General features: G+C 37.0%; 2 protein-coding genes across 2 annotated transcripts; one reads left to right on the top strand and one right to left on the bottom strand.

Moving 5' to 3' along the window:
- The first annotated feature begins 251 nt into the window (after positions 1-251).
- Positions 252-8,763, top strand: LOC112524652 (probable serine/threonine-protein kinase PBL3). The gene is made up of 6 exons (XM_025134579.1): positions 252-505; positions 1,340-1,677; positions 1,758-1,893; positions 2,497-2,633; positions 2,731-2,854; positions 8,124-8,763. The coding sequence occupies exons 1-6, from the start codon at positions 442-444 to the stop codon at positions 8,567-8,569; spliced, it is 1,245 nt and encodes a 414-aa protein (XP_024990347.1). The 5' UTR covers positions 252-441; the 3' UTR covers positions 8,570-8,763.
- An 86-nt stretch (positions 8,764-8,849) lies between these two features.
- LOC112524292 (probable serine/threonine-protein kinase PBL3) lies at positions 8,850-10,621 on the bottom strand. Its single transcript, XM_025134061.1, has 6 exons — positions 10,567-10,621; positions 10,235-10,494; positions 10,031-10,166; positions 9,817-9,953; positions 9,356-9,479; positions 8,850-9,220 (listed from the first exon to the last, which is right to left on the bottom strand). The coding sequence occupies exons 1-6, from the start codon at positions 10,619-10,621 to the stop codon at positions 8,850-8,852; spliced, it is 1,083 nt and encodes a 360-aa protein (XP_024989829.1).
- Between the last annotated feature and the right edge of the window lie 4,592 nt (positions 10,622-15,213).

Genomic DNA, 15,213 nt, shown 5'->3' with positions numbered 1-15,213 from the left:
AAACAGAGGGTTAAATTGGGAATTATACAAAAATTGGGGGAGGTTAAGTGGAACATTTTCTATATTTCACATTTGTCCTGTTTCTAAAAAAATATTTGCGTGGAAGGCCAAGTATGAAAGATGGAGGCCACACCATTCACTTCACTTCAATTCAATTCAATTCAATTCATATACAGCAATGCGTCCAAGAGTTGTGAATGGGACGTGGGGGGATGGAAGTCAAGTCAACAGGGGTGGATCTGCTTTAAAGTTATCATCAATCTGTTTCGCCCTCTTTTCCAGAGGTATCTTTCCTACCTGCCGCCATCTCAGCAAACGTGAAACAAATTCTCTCTCTCACTTGCAATTTCCCCCAATTTGGAACCGTAGAAAGACTTCATTTCACCACCTCCGAATAACCCTAATCGGGGAATTGATTAATTGGCTTAATTCCCAATCAAGATGGGTAACTGCTTGGATTCTTCTTCAGCTCAAGTCGATACTACTCTCAGCTCCCGTGCTTCTGGTAAGAGAACTCTCCTTTGATTTATTTGGAGTTCAAGAGTCATAAGCTTGTTGTCTTTGTGATATTTCTACACCCAATTGAGGCTATTTGATAAGTTTTAATGAATTCTTGATTTGTATAATTGCTACTCCATAACAAAGAATAGGCATGATCGGGAGCATGTAGCTCCAGATTTTGAATTGGAATCAGAATCGGATTAGTTGAAAACATGAACATATATTCCTCCTGGAATTTGAGTTCTCAAAGCACCCTTAAAGTAAAATCATTCATATACATATATACGGCCAGGTTACTGGGAAAATGGCAAAAAAATTAAAAACTAGGAACGCCCAGGTAACCATTCATTTGGATTATATGCATATTTGCATACAAGTAATTTATAAGCAATTTATCCGGTATGCACACAACTTCAATTACTTGTATTTGCATACCGTCAGTGTTCCTTAGTTTTTCATTTTTTTTTGGGTTTTCCCCTGTATCTATATGTATATATAGATATCTTCTTGATGCTATGGTTTTCTTTGTGAATTTAAGATTTCTGTTGGGTGGTATAGTAGAGTTCTTTTCAGCTCCAATTGCCTAATTTATAAGTGTTTCCAGTTGGGTCAAGAAGGGTTTTCCTTTTCTTTTCCCTTTGAAGAACATATGTGGAGTTTCCATATCCTTTTGGGTACTTTGATTTTGAACTCCAATCAAAATATTATACCCCCTTTAAAGTGCAAATAATTTGATATATTTTTAGTTATTTGGTATGCGATTTGTATATTGTTGGGCATAAAAATGCACCATTTAGGTCAAGAAGGGTTTTTCAATGACTTATTTATGTTTCCTCAGGAACCTCGAAAAATGGCAGTAAAAGTTCCTTTTCTGGTCCTTCCAGCCTGACCATTTCATCTCACAGTGGGATGAGCAGTGCTGAAAGTCTTCAAACTCCGAGATCCGAAGGGGAAATATTATTATCTCCGAGTGTGAAACCCTTCTCATTCATGGAGTTAAAGAATGCCACTAGGAACTTCCGGCCCGACAGTCTTCTTGGTGAAGGAGGATTTGGTTGTGTTTTCAAAGGTTGGATTGACGAATTCACGCTTACTGCTTCAAAACCCGGATCCGGAATGGTCATTGCTGTCAAAAAGCTTAAACCCGAGGGTTTTCAAGGACACAAGGAGTGGTTGGTATGTTTGATTTTCCTCCATGTTTTATGGGTTTTTTCTCCCTTCCCCAATTTTTGAACTTTATGTTTTGACTTCTGCAGACAGAAGTCAAGTATCTTGGGCAGCTACGCCATCCTAATTTGGTCAAACTCATTGGCTACTGCTCGGAGGGTGATAGTAGGCTCTTGGTTTACGAGTTCATGCCTAAAGGAAGCTTGGAGAATCATCTTTTTAGACGTATGCTTCACCATTTTGATCAAGTTTTGCATTTCTACTTGTAATTGGTGGCAGGATCAGTAATCACACACACCAAGGGCCTGTTAGTTATCAGCTTAATGAGCTTAATGGGACTTACAGCTTATTCAGTCAGCCATACATGATTGTTTGATAGTGGCTTAATAATATAGGAAGTGGCTTATTCAGTAAGCTTCTAGGTAGGAGCTTTATGCAGAAAGCCAAGTTTTTTCCAAACATTTCTTTCTGAATTAAAAAGATATACTCATTCTATTAATGAAAAACCCTCCTAAACAAAACCTTCTCAATCTATAGAGACAGATTAATCCACACAGACAACTTTATTCATATAGAACTTAATGAAAAACCAACCAAACAGCCCCTAATATCTGCAAGAAATGAGAAATCAACTGCGATATTTACAACAATTTGCCTATATCCACGGTTATTGTTATAATATCTCGTAGATTTCAGTAGTGCATCAAAACACAAAAAAGTCTGGCTCCTTATATTGTAGAAATTCAGACAGAAAAGGATAAAAAATAACCATTATTTTGTGGGGTGCAATTTAGTTCAACCATTACTGAATCTTTGTCAAATTTACAGGAGGGCCTCAACCACTTCCATGGGCAACAAGGCTCAAAGTGGCAATAGGTGCTGCAAGAGGCCTCGCTTTCCTTCATGATGCTAAAGAACAAGTTATATATCGAGATTTCAAGGCTTCTAATATCCTACTTGATGCGGTACAAATAACTTTCAATTGCGTATATTCTCTTTAAAACAATTTTTAAGTTTGTAACATGTTCCGGACACGACACTCATCTTGCTATGATGCTGTAGGAATTCAATGCAAAGCTATCCGATTTTGGTTTAGCCAAGGCAGGTCCAACTGGTGATAAAACACATGTATCAACTCAAGTAATGGGTACTCAAGGGTATGCAGCACCAGAATATATTGCTACAGGTCTGCATTTTCAATTACTTATTAGTATCTGGAAGTCGGCAGTTAGAAACATTAACTTATTAAATGCAAGTCATCTAAAGTAGTCTATTAGGACATTTAGAGGCTGTTTGGTAAGTCATGTATGGATGAAGTTGTCTGTGTGGATTAATATGTCTGTATAGATTGGGAAGGTTTTTTCATAAATAGAAGGAGCTTGTTTTTTTAATTACGAGGGGCAGGTTTGGAAAAAACTTGGCTTTGTCCTTAGAAGGTTACTGGATAAACCACTTTCTATATCAAGTCAGTACCAAATAGTCATATATAGCTGGCCGAATAAGCTGCTAACAAGCAGGCCCTTACACATATTTGGCGTCCCATAAAGCCGATTTTGTATTAGCTGTAAATTAGCTAGCTGTAAATTAGCTATATATTTCTGAGTTTAGCTTCATCTATTTTAGGCTGTTTATTCTGTCATTGATCACCCCTAAATGAGTGGAGATCATTTCCTAATTTGTAGCCTCTCAGTTGTATATATATTCGGCTGATGTATATAGANTGTCATTGATCACCCCTAAATGAGTGGAGATCATTTCCTAATTTGTAGCCTCTCAGTTGTATATATATTCGGCTGATGTATATAGAAGATAATCAAGGAAAACACAATTACTTTCATGGTATCAGAGCTAGACTCGATACCCTAGCTCTTGCTCTCTTATCATCAGAGATCAAACCACGGTTTGATTTCATCCCTGTTGTCCTCTTCCTGCTACCATCTTCCTTTCACCCATGAATACTAAGCCTGAAAACGTTCCTAAGGCCCTTCACCCTGTCTACACCGTGACCAATATCCAACACAAGGTCCGGGTGCTTGACGGCACGAAGGTCTCTTACTCCTCGTGGGTCAAGCTGTTTCAACTTCATGCCAAGGGATACAAAGTCATGTCACACATTGACGGGACACYGCCTCCGGCCAAGGCTGATGCAGAATACGAAGCATGGACTGAAATTGATGCAATTGTATTGCAATGGATTTACGAGACATTATCCGATGATTTGCTGGTTCGTGTTTTGGTAACTGAGTCGACCGCTCACGAGGCTTGGTGTCGAATCAAAGCCATCTTCCTCAATAACAAGGGCTCTAGGGCAGCAACCCTTGAGCATGAATTCAATAACCTGACTTTAAAATCCATGCCGTCGCTTGAAGCCTATTGCCAAAAACTCAAAGAATTGGGCAGCCAACTCAACGACGTGGATTGTCCGGTTAATGATCGAAGACTTGTTCTTCAGCTTGTTAGAGGACTGCCGGCGGAATACGATACCGTGGCCTCGTATATCAATCAAAGTCTTCCCACGTGGGAGACTGCATATAGTATGCTCGAATTGGAGCATCATCGACAGATTGCCCGGGAAACCATGACTACACCAACTGCCATGGTTGTCGTGTCCTCAGAACCTCAGCCCGATCCTTCCAATCCTGTCAATAGAAGAAGCCCCAACAACAGGCCCGGACATAGGCGGCCCAATAACTCCTCCAGCGGATCTTCCTCAACAGCCACTAGGCGTGGTTCCGGCCAGCCTCAATCAGCCCATGCACCGTGGAACACTCAGCCCACTCGGCTGCCCAATTGGGCCTATTGGAGCCCTCCGCCATGTCCGTATCCCACCAACCCGGGATGGGCCTCCTCATGGGGTAGATCTCCTATGCCAGTCTGGCCCGCGCCTCCCGACCCACCTGCACATCACAAGTCCGGCCCAAGACCTTCTGGCCCAACAGCGAACCAAGCCAATCTATCTACCTTTGATCCTCTCGAGCCAACTCAGCTTGGTGAAGCACTTCAAACGATGACCATGGACCCGGTTGATGATCAATGGTACATGGACTCAGGTGCAACTGACCATCTCACGGGTGACCAAGGTAAGATTTCTACACCCTCGTTAAATTGTCCCATTGGCTCGATATTTGTTGGTAATGGTGCTTGTGTGCTGGTTCGTGGATCGGGTTCCTCTATCATTCCCACTCCCACACGTAACCTTCACCTAAACAACATTCTTTACACTCCCAACATCATTAAGAACCTCATTTCCGTTCGTAAATTTTATAGTTGATAATAATGTGTCCATTGAATTTGATCCTAATGGGTTTTCTGTGAAGGATTACCAGAGTGGTCAGATGCTGTCCTGCCACAATAGCTCCAGTCGTCTTTATCCTCTCTTGTATCCGGTCATCAACGCCACCTTTTTCACCTCCAGTGCTCGAGATTTTTGGCATGATCGCTTGGGACATCCCGGTGCTTCTGTCTTAGATGTTCTTAGTTCGAATAACATTATTCCATGTTTTAAACGTAGAAAATCTTTTGTTTACAATTCTTGTCAACTTTCAAAGCACAAACGATTACTGTTTTCTGATTCTACGTCTATTACTATTTTACCCTTTGATATTGTGCATTGTGACTTATGAACATCTCCTATCCCCATCAAAGTTGGTTATAAATACTACATGGTTTTAATTGACGATTTCACGCAATATACTTGGGTTTTTCCGCTCAAATTCAAGTCTGAAACTTTTTCCAAATTTTCTCAGTTTCATAAATACATCAAAACCCAATTCAATCTCAAAATTAAAGCTTTCCAATGTGACTTAGGAGGTGAATTCAATAACCAAAATTTCAAATCTTTTGCTGAAACAAACGGTCTTCATTTCCGTTTCTCTTGCCCTCACACTTCCCAACAGAATGGGAAATCTGAACGTATGATTCGTAGACTTAACGAGATCATGCTCACCCTTCTCACACACGCATCTCTCCYACCCCATTTCTGGGTTGAAGCCTTACATATCGCGTGCTATCTCCACAACATTCTCCCCACCAAACTCTTAAAATTCACCACCCCTTTGACTGCCCTCTATCATCGACACCCTACCTATGATCACCTTCGGGTTTTCGGGTGTGCCTGTTATCCTAACACGACTGCGACTCGGAAACACAAGTTGGAACATCGCTCCACTCGTTGTGTTTTCCTTGGATACCCCGCCAACTTTCGTGGGTATCGATGCTTTGACCTCTCTTCTGGCAAGATCCTCCTCTCTCGTCACGTCATTTTCGACGAGATCTCTTTTCCCTTTTTTGATAAACATCCCACTACTACATCTGACTACTCCTTCCTCGAATCTGATCCATCTCCTACCATCTTTGACCCAGCAGCCACTTCCCCACCACCTACCCAACCCACTTCCCCATCTCCCACTCTCCAACAACCTCCTATCATCCATACCTACCACCGTCGAAATACACATGTCCCGACAACCTCCTCGCAACCCTCTTCAACCGCTGCACCACCACCACCTTCACCCCCTTCACCACCTCCACCACCCGTATCAACCCACCCCATGATCACTCGTTCCCGAGCAGCAACTTCTGCCTCTTCTCTTAACCTACATACAGATACACATACTTCACCTTCTCCCATACCAAATTCCCACATCAAAACCCTTTCTGATCCACACTGGCGCGATGCCATGAATGAAGAATACTGAGCTCTAATGGACAATCACACGTGGGACTTGGTACCTCGGCCCCCTGATGCGAACATTATCCGGTGCATATGGTTATTTCGTCACAAGTTTAACGCAAATGGCACCTTACAACGCTACAAGGCCCGATTGGTCGTTAACGGGAAATGTCAACAGGTCGGCATCGATTGTGATGAAACATTTAGTCCCGTAGTCAAACCGACCACAATTCGAACGGTGCTCAGTCTCGCTATTTCCCGGGGTTGGTCCATTCACCAACTCGACGWWAAAAATGYTTTTCTCSACRGGGACTTAAATGAGACGGTATATATGTTTCAACCTCCGGGATTCACCGATGCCACTCACCCTAATTATGTATGCAGGTTACGCAAGTCTCTTTATGGGCTCAAACAGGCCCCTCGCGCGTGGTATGACAGATTTGCCACCTATATCACTAAGTGTGGTTTTCGGAGTACCGTTAGTGATACTTCCCTATTTGTCTACAAAAAGGGAAGTGACATGGCCTACTTGCTGCTGTATGTTGACGATATCATTCTCACGGCTTCTAATGACCGTCTTCTCACTGATATAATTGCTCTTTTATCTCGTGAGTTTGCTATGTCAGATTTAGGTACCCTTCATCATTTCCTTGGGATCAATGTTACTCGCAAAGACGGYGGCTTATTTCTTTCTCAAGAAAATTATGCTGCTAAGATCCTATCTCGAGCTCATATGGCAGATTGCAAGCCTAGTTCCACTCCTGTTGACACTTCCCCCAAAATGAGTGCCACAAGTGGTCAACTTCTACCCGATGGACACATTATCGCCAGCTGGCAGGTGCTTTACAGTATCTTACCATCACGCGTCCGGACCTTATCTATGCAGTACAACAAATCTGCTTATTCATGCATGCCCCACGAGATCCACACTTCCAGTTCCTCAAACGAGTACTCTGTTACCTTAAAGGAACAATTACGTATGGTCTCCATATCTCACCCTCCAAATCAACGAATCTTATTGCCTATTCTGATGCCGATTGGGGGGGTGCCCCGATTCTCGGCGCTCCACTTCCGGATACTGTGTCTTCGTAGGAGATAATTTGGTTTCCTTGTCGTCGAAACGTCAGCCGACCATATCTCGATCCAGCGCCGAGGCCGAATACCGTGGAGTTGCAAATGCAGTTGCCGAAACGAGCTGGTTGCGCAACTTACTTCTTGAACTTCATGTTCCCGCTCGCAAGGCTACGATTGTTTATTGTGACAATATCTCGGCTGTCTACTTATCTGACAATCCCGTACAACATCAGCGTACAAAACATGTGGAACTCGATATTCACTTCGTTAGAGAAAAGGTCCGAATTGGTGTTGTCCGATTTTTACATGTTCCAGCTGATTTTCAATACGCCGACATCTTCACCAAAGGGCTTCCGCGTCATCTATTCAACCATTTTCGGTCCACTCTGTGCATTCGTCCCTACACTACTCAGACTGAGGGGGTGTATTAGCTGTAAATTAGCTAGCTGTAAATTAGCTATATATTTATGAGTTTAGCCTCGTCTATTTTAGGTTGTTTATTCTGTCATTGATCACCCCTAAATGAGTGGAGATCATTTCCTAATTTGTAGCCTCTCAGTTGTATATATATTCGGCTGATGTATATAGAAGATAATCATGGAAAACACGATTACTTTCATTTTGTTGTAGTATGTAACAATCTATCAAGCTCTTGGCATGGTTATGATATCATAGTAACCTTTTTTTTTCCTTTTTTTGATATAAACAGGACGATTAACAGCAAAAAGTGATGTATACAGCTTCGGGGTTGTTCTACTAGAGCTATTATCAGGCCGTCGTGCTCTTGATAAGCAAAAGATTGGTATCGAGCAGGATCTTGTCGAATGGGCAAAACCATATTTAGGAGACAAACGAAAGTTGTTTAGGATTATGGACACTAAATTGGAAGGACAATACCCTCAAAAGGGTACCTACACTGCTGCCACACTCGCTTCACAGTGCCTTAGCGTAGAACCTAAAGCCAGACCTCGAATGTCCGAAGTTTTAATCAGTCTAGAAGAGCTACAAGCCCCAAAAAGTGCTTCAAGAGATCATCATATCGTGTCTAGCCCGATCCGAAGATCACCAATGAGACAACAACGCCGTTCTCCTATGAATCGGTCACCTTTAGCATCTCCGCTGCCACATCATCGCCAGAGTCCACGAGTCAAATGATGCATAAAAACGTATGTGATTTCACTTCAGCTCTGTTGTGTGTATGGATGTATGTATGTGTTTGCCCTTTTCTTTATATTCAAAATCTTGCATATGAGGGTACGATTGAAGAATTAGTGGTACAGTACATCTACACAAAACCATCTTTATTGTAAACAGAAAATCAAGGAATAAGAGTTCTCTTTCGATCCAAATCAGGCTACACTTCTGATTCTTGATAATAGATTAAAGAAAAGCCGTTAAATTTATCTTTGATTCATAGGTAGCATAATGTTTACAATTACAAGATCTGATAGGGTTTTCGAAGTGCATTTCTGTTATGGAAAGTGTGATTCCATCTGTTCATGTTTTGTTCCAACTGTTCTAGACTATTCAACACTTGGGTTATTGTTGGGCGCTTTCTTGGATCTTCGGTGAGGCATTGCAGAATGATGGTAGCGAACTCGTAAGCTTCTTCTATGTCCAAATTCTTTACGACCCTTTTGTCGATTACACAATGTAGGCCTTTTCTATCGTTTAGATATGGTCTAGCCCAACGGGAAAGTTCTCTTAGCACTCCATTTGGATACCTCTTTACTGCTCGTAAGCCGGTTAGAATCTCTAACAGCACAACTCCTAAGCTGTATACATCTGTTTTCAGTGTCAAATGACCTGTTTTAGATGACAATAGGAGGCAGGTTAGATAAAAAGGAAAACACAGAGCGCTGTACTGACAACTGCCGGTACAGCGCTGACAACTACCAGATAGGAAGAAAAGCTAAAACTAGTCATGTCAGACAAGTATACCTGTTCCAATGTACTCTGGAGCAAAGTAGCCTTTACTGCCAAGAACCCTGGTGGAAAGATGTGTTTTGTCACCCTGCGGACCGAATCTTGAGATTCCGAAGTCTGCAATCTTCGGATTGAAGTCCTGTAAAACAACGGAAACTAGTGGAACTGAAGGATCAAAATTGAGGATATTCTTACACTGTGTTCTTGAATTTGGGAAGAAAAGAAATTGAAAGGAAGTTTAGGGAATAAAAGGAAATATGTCAATTTTACAAATATACCCTTTATATTTGTCTTCCTTACTTCTCTTTACGAGGGTATTTTTGTCATTAAGATCATGGACTCCTTTCAAATTTTCTTTCCCTCCTAAAAAGTTTAAAGAACACGTGATCTTTTTTCGTTTTCCCCTCCTTTTCCTTTCTTTCTCGTTCAAAAAAGAAGGCTTCGAGAACACAGTGTTAAAGAAAATTAGAACTGACATCATCAAGCAGAATATTGGCGGACTTAATGTCACGATGAATGACGGGTCTGTCCATGGTGTGAAGGTACTCCAGACCCCTTGCTAACCCTTTAGCAATCTTGATTCTTTTTATCCAGTTTAGTTCTGTGCTACATTCTGCTTATATCCCAAACGATCAAATCTTCAAATCCGCCATAACTTAGAGAACGTTCTTTAGAGTTTTCAAAGCTTACCTCTTGAAAGAGTCGCCTCTAAGCTTCCCATCGGTATGAACTCGAAAACTAGCATCCTGTGTGGACCATCAGCACAGTATCCCAAGAGCTTCACCACATTTGGATGATGAAAACTACTCAAAATCTTCAGTTCATTCTGCAAAATAAAAATTCTAAAGAACAGCATTTATGGTTGAAATTGAAATCTGAAATTTAGAATCTGACCCTCCATTCTTCTAAGCCTTGGGCTCCTTCTTTCTTGATCTTTTTGACGCCAACTGGAAATCCATGCCCTGGTTTTACAGCTTCGTTGGTTCGATAATCTAGCCACCCTTTATAGACATCGCCACAGCCGCCTTGACCTGCTAGATTCTCGTTACAGAACTTTCCAGTGGCCGTTTTCAAAACTTTGTAGCAAAATCGGTGGATTCTGTGGGGATGAAAGACGTTGATTTCGTAAAGATCTTCTTCTCCTAGTGGGTTTTCTGCATGAAAAAACATATTCATATGCCTCATTTTCTTGGTACAAATCATGGTATCTTGTCAAAAATACGAACCCGATGATGGTTTGACATGAGCCTTTAGATTGAGTTTGCTTTTGGCGTTGCCCATCACGATTCTTGAAACCCCGAAAACCGAAATTTCGGGAAGAAGAGGAAGAGATTGTGGTGTTAACAGATAGGGTTATATAAAGGAATTTTTTTTGGTGAAGATGGTTAAAACAAGTAAGATGGATGGAGTTAACTAGGAAAATCCTTGTTTTGTAGGTGATAATAACAATGGTGATATGCTAGCTTTCAGAGATGTCTAGTTCATCCTGAATGTAGGAAAAGCAGTTATTAATGAGATTGAATATAACTGAATCTGTTTGGTTTTATATAATATAGTGGGTCCATTCCTTACAAGCCCAAATTTTTATTCCAGGTTGGACTGTAAATAATGAAAATTCATTCTCATTTCTATTCCTCTGTATGAACCAAACAGTAAAACAACCCCTAACACTTTCTCCTAAGTTTTTGTCGATTCTTTTTCTGACAGTTTTGCGGTCGAACGAGACGTTAGGATGTTTTATGGGCTTGGAGTTTGTCCTGGAGCCGAATTTTGATATATATATATATATATATATATATATATAATACCATAACATGATAAACCAGCCGATAAACACCTTCATATACATGATAAACATTCAGTCATATTGATACACTGTTGTTTTCCATAAAAATGATAATTCTCTCGCTCTTCAAAACCACACAACGTTATATAAATGACAAGAAGAGAAACGGAGAATAGAACAAAACATGAGTCAAAATTGAGCGTTCAAGTTTTCAGGCTTTCAGCTTTAGATCGAAATTGGCGTACTGCATTACACAGATACCTTTCTAATATTGTAGATGAAGGGCCAACTAAATTCCATCTCAATCGAAGATCTAACATTATACGAAAGAAAACTCCTTGATAAACGACATGCGACTAATAGGCAAGCAGAAAATTTAACACGGATGTTTATATGATTATGGACGTAAAAAAGAAAATAGTTTAAAATTATAAGGACTGGAAATGTAAATTGGTTAATGTAGATGGGGGTTAATTGTAACATAAGATATTGAAAATCAAGCTCATCGTGCACCCATGCGTGTCGTCGAATCAAAAGAATGAGACGCACCTAAAATAGAAAGGGACCCTGTTGTAACCTGACCCACATAACCACCGACTTATCTTCCTCGTCGTCTCCGATTTCAGAAAAACCGAAAGCCGAAAACATTTGAAAAAGAATTTATCTTTTCAATCTCTAAATCAAACATCGAGAAAACTTAGGGGGTGTTTGGTTAGATGTATTAAACAATAATCAATAAAATAAAAATAAAAGAAATTGTTTAGTTTTGTATAATATAATAGACTCATTCCTCCAAAAGCCCAAATTTTTATTCCAGATTAAATTGAGAGGATGGAAGTTCAAACTTATTTTCATACCCTGTTATTTTCATTCTCATTTTCATTTTTCTAACTGAACCAAACACCACTTTAATTCAGTATACCGTTATTATTACCACATTTCTAAAAAAAAAATCAAAGATAATTGCTTTAACAATAAAATAAAATAATTATGAATTATTTTTTCTAAAGTTAAAAAGTTGCAAGTATTTTGTAAAAATAAAGTTAAATACTTTAACCTATTATTTTAATAAATGAGATGATTAAAATATCTTTAACGTGGCAAATATGCAATTATTTGAATTTTGAGATTTGTGAAAACCTATAGATTTTAGAAAAAATTTGTTTTAACAGCTATATTAAAAGGAAAGTTTAAACATCTTCAACAATTATGCTATAATTTTCTAGTAATATGATATGAAAAATTAAACTATCTATAAGAAATTATATTCAGCTTCAACAACTACTTTATTTTAACAATTATAACATTTAATGTATTAATAAAAAAATCAATACTTTTAATAAAATATTATCTTTCATATATTTTAATTTCAATACATCTTATTGGTAGAAAAGAATTAAAGTTTTATTTCACTTTACTTCTCTTTTTTCCCTCTATATTTTAACGTATCATTTAGTATAGCTTTTGGAGCAAAAAATCCTTAATTTTTTAAATTTTTTTATTTTAACATAGCTTTTGAAGATGTTTTTAATTAAAAAAATCTTTAATTTAAAAAAAATAAAGAGAAAATAATTTTCATGTTGGATATTATATAACAAAATTAAAAAAAAAATGTTTAAATTTGTCAAGATATTACTATTAAAATGATTTTGGTATTAATTAACTAGAACACATAGTCAAAGAATACCGTTGGTGGGACCTGGTCTGTTTTTAAAAGTGATACCAGTAATCGGTTGCCACGTAGCACCGTAGTTTATTATCAATGGTCCTACCTGTGGGTCGCACGAGCAATAGGGTGTGCCGTGTATACAGGGCATTGTTGTCTGGTTTTTTTGTCATTATGGACACGTAAACACACATGATATGTGGTGTCGCCTATCATGAACTGACATGTGTGCGACCACCCACTTTTCCCTAAATTAACCTTTTTTTTCTTCGACATTTAACTTTTCTCAAAGATAAAATAAATAAAACCATGAGAGTATTATAATATTTTCAATCAAATGATACGTATTTAAGAAAACTAGAATGGTATTCGTGTAATGTAGTGAAATATATCTTAATTATAATGTTTCGTTTTATATTTTAGCTCTATTGATGTTATAATGCGATTTTATATGGTTTTGAGAAAAAATAAAATGTTTTTATTTTTGAGTGAAATATTATAATTTTTTTTTAAAAATAAGCGAAATTAGTATTAAATCAACTATTTAAAAGTCTTATTTTTATGTAATTTCTTTAATTTATTCTTTTATTATAATTTAATTCAAGTTTAATAATGAAATAGTTTATTTTTGGTTAATATTATAAATTTTATAAAGATAATAATTAAGTATTCTGTTAAATTTAATGATTATCCTAATTATATATTAGATTTTTTATATTAAATTTGAGATATTTATTATGTATTTGATTATATTTATCTGCATTTAGTTACACGAATTCAGATATAGAGCTTTAATAAGTTGTATTTATGCACAATCTACATGCAATCTTGAGTTTTAAGTAATATGCATTAATAAACAGTACTTTACGTATAAAAAATGATTTTTAAGAATTTTTATCAAATGCTTTATAATATAGCATAGATAAGAGAATAGTCAAAGTATATGTATTTTTATAATATTATAACATGCAAAATCATATGTGATTCGCACGACCTTGGCATGTGACCATAGAGTTGTCTTAAATAACATTTAGTTGGTCATTAATGTAAAATCATATGTGATTTTGTACGTATTTTGATCATTTTCTTATTTTTTTTTTCTTTTCTAAATAGACATCCTTCTCTTATGAACTTGCCTGTATATGTGTGTGTGTGTATATATATATAAGAAAAATTAATAGAAATAGTCATTTTCATAATTTGATTTCATCTCTTAGCCATTTTCTTCCAATATCTCTAAAATGTCATCACCTCCGCAAATGACAACTACTCAACTTGTGAATGGTCAAAGTGTAAAAAAGATTCTGGCCTGTAAATTAGATATAGGTTCCAAGAGGACTAATTTACATATTTGTCCCTGTACTTTCTGATTCAAAAACTTCTTATTTTCTACATTTTGACACCTCCAAGTTAAGGACTTGTGAAAGTAGTGACATTTTTTAAATATTGGGAGATAAATGGTTATTTTAATTAATCTCCATATAATAAAATATAACGAATTATGTTTTAAGATGAAATACTTTTTTTTATTAGGATAAGAGATTTTAAATACTTAATTTTGATCGATAAACAGTTAAAGAAATTAAATACTGATTTTTGTATTTTAGATATGTGGTGCTTCATTATGTTTTGCTTATGTTGGTAGGGTGGATGGTCACCTTTCAGCCAATACATAAATTCATGGATTTGGTTTGTTATTCAGTTGGTTAGGATTTAAATACTGATGAAAATGTCGAGTTTCTTTTGGATATCTGATTATTAATAAGATGATTGGTTGACTTATTTTAAGTTTTAACAAAAACAAGTTTAATTAGTTTTGATATTACTAGAAAGGTACTCGTGCAATGCAGCAAGATACATATCGATGTTAATGTTTCGCTTTATTCTTTTCTCTATCAACGACAGAATATAATTTTATGTGGTTTTAAAAAAAATATTCTTAAATAAAATATAAATTTGAAAAAAAATAACATAATATAATTTTCGGTTTAATAATATCTATATCTATACTATCTTATAAAATATTTGACTAAAACTCTTAAAAACTCATTCATCCCTATCCGATTTCATCTCATATATGAATTCGTGTAACTAACTGCAGATAAACACAATCAAATACATGATAAACATCTCATTTTAAATATAAAAAATCTAAAATATAATTAGTATAATCATTAAATTCTAACAGAATACTTAACTATTATCTTTATAAAATTTATAATATTAAACCAAAAATAAATTATTTTATTATTACTTAAATTAAATAATATATAAAAAAATATTATATATTATAAATCATTTGATAAAAACTCTTAAAAACCATTTTTTATGCGTAAAGTACTGTTTATTAATGCATATTACTTAAAACTCAAGATTACAAGTAAATTGTACATAGGTACAACTTATTAAAGCTCCATATAT

This window comes from Cynara cardunculus (assembly GCF_001531365.2).
Source record: "Cynara cardunculus var. scolymus isolate 2C chromosome LG 13, CcrdV1, whole genome shotgun sequence".
NCBI classification, from domain to species: Eukaryota; Viridiplantae; Streptophyta; class Magnoliopsida; order Asterales; family Asteraceae; genus Cynara; species Cynara cardunculus.
The sequence above is the reverse complement of the archived record's forward strand: the minus strand, read 5'-3'. Positions and strand labels throughout refer to the sequence as shown.

Bases quoted from the DNA above. Each gene is read 5' to 3' on its own strand.
- LOC112524652 (XM_025134579.1), top strand. From the start codon at position 442: ATGGGTAACTGCTTGGATTCTTCTTCAGCTCAAGTCGATACTACTCTC. The intron at 506-1,339 runs GTAAGAGAACTC...ATGTTTCCTCAG, and splicing joins TCTCAGCTCCCGTGCTTCTG to GAACCTCGAAAAATGGCAGT. The intron at 1,894-2,496 runs GTATGCTTCACC...TCAAATTTACAG, and splicing joins GGAGAATCATCTTTTTAGAC to GAGGGCCTCAACCACTTCCA.
- LOC112524292 (XM_025134061.1), bottom strand. From the start codon at position 10,621: ATGGGCAACGCCAAAAGCAAACTCAATCTAAAGGCTCATGTCAAACCA. The intron at 10,495-10,566 runs GTTCGTATTTTT...TTTTTCATGCAG, and splicing joins TCATGTCAAACCATCATCGG to AAAACCCACTAGGAGAAGAA. The intron at 9,480-9,816 runs GTCAGTTCTAAT...GTTGTTTTACAG, and splicing joins CCAATATTCTGCTTGATGAT to GACTTCAATCCGAAGATTGC.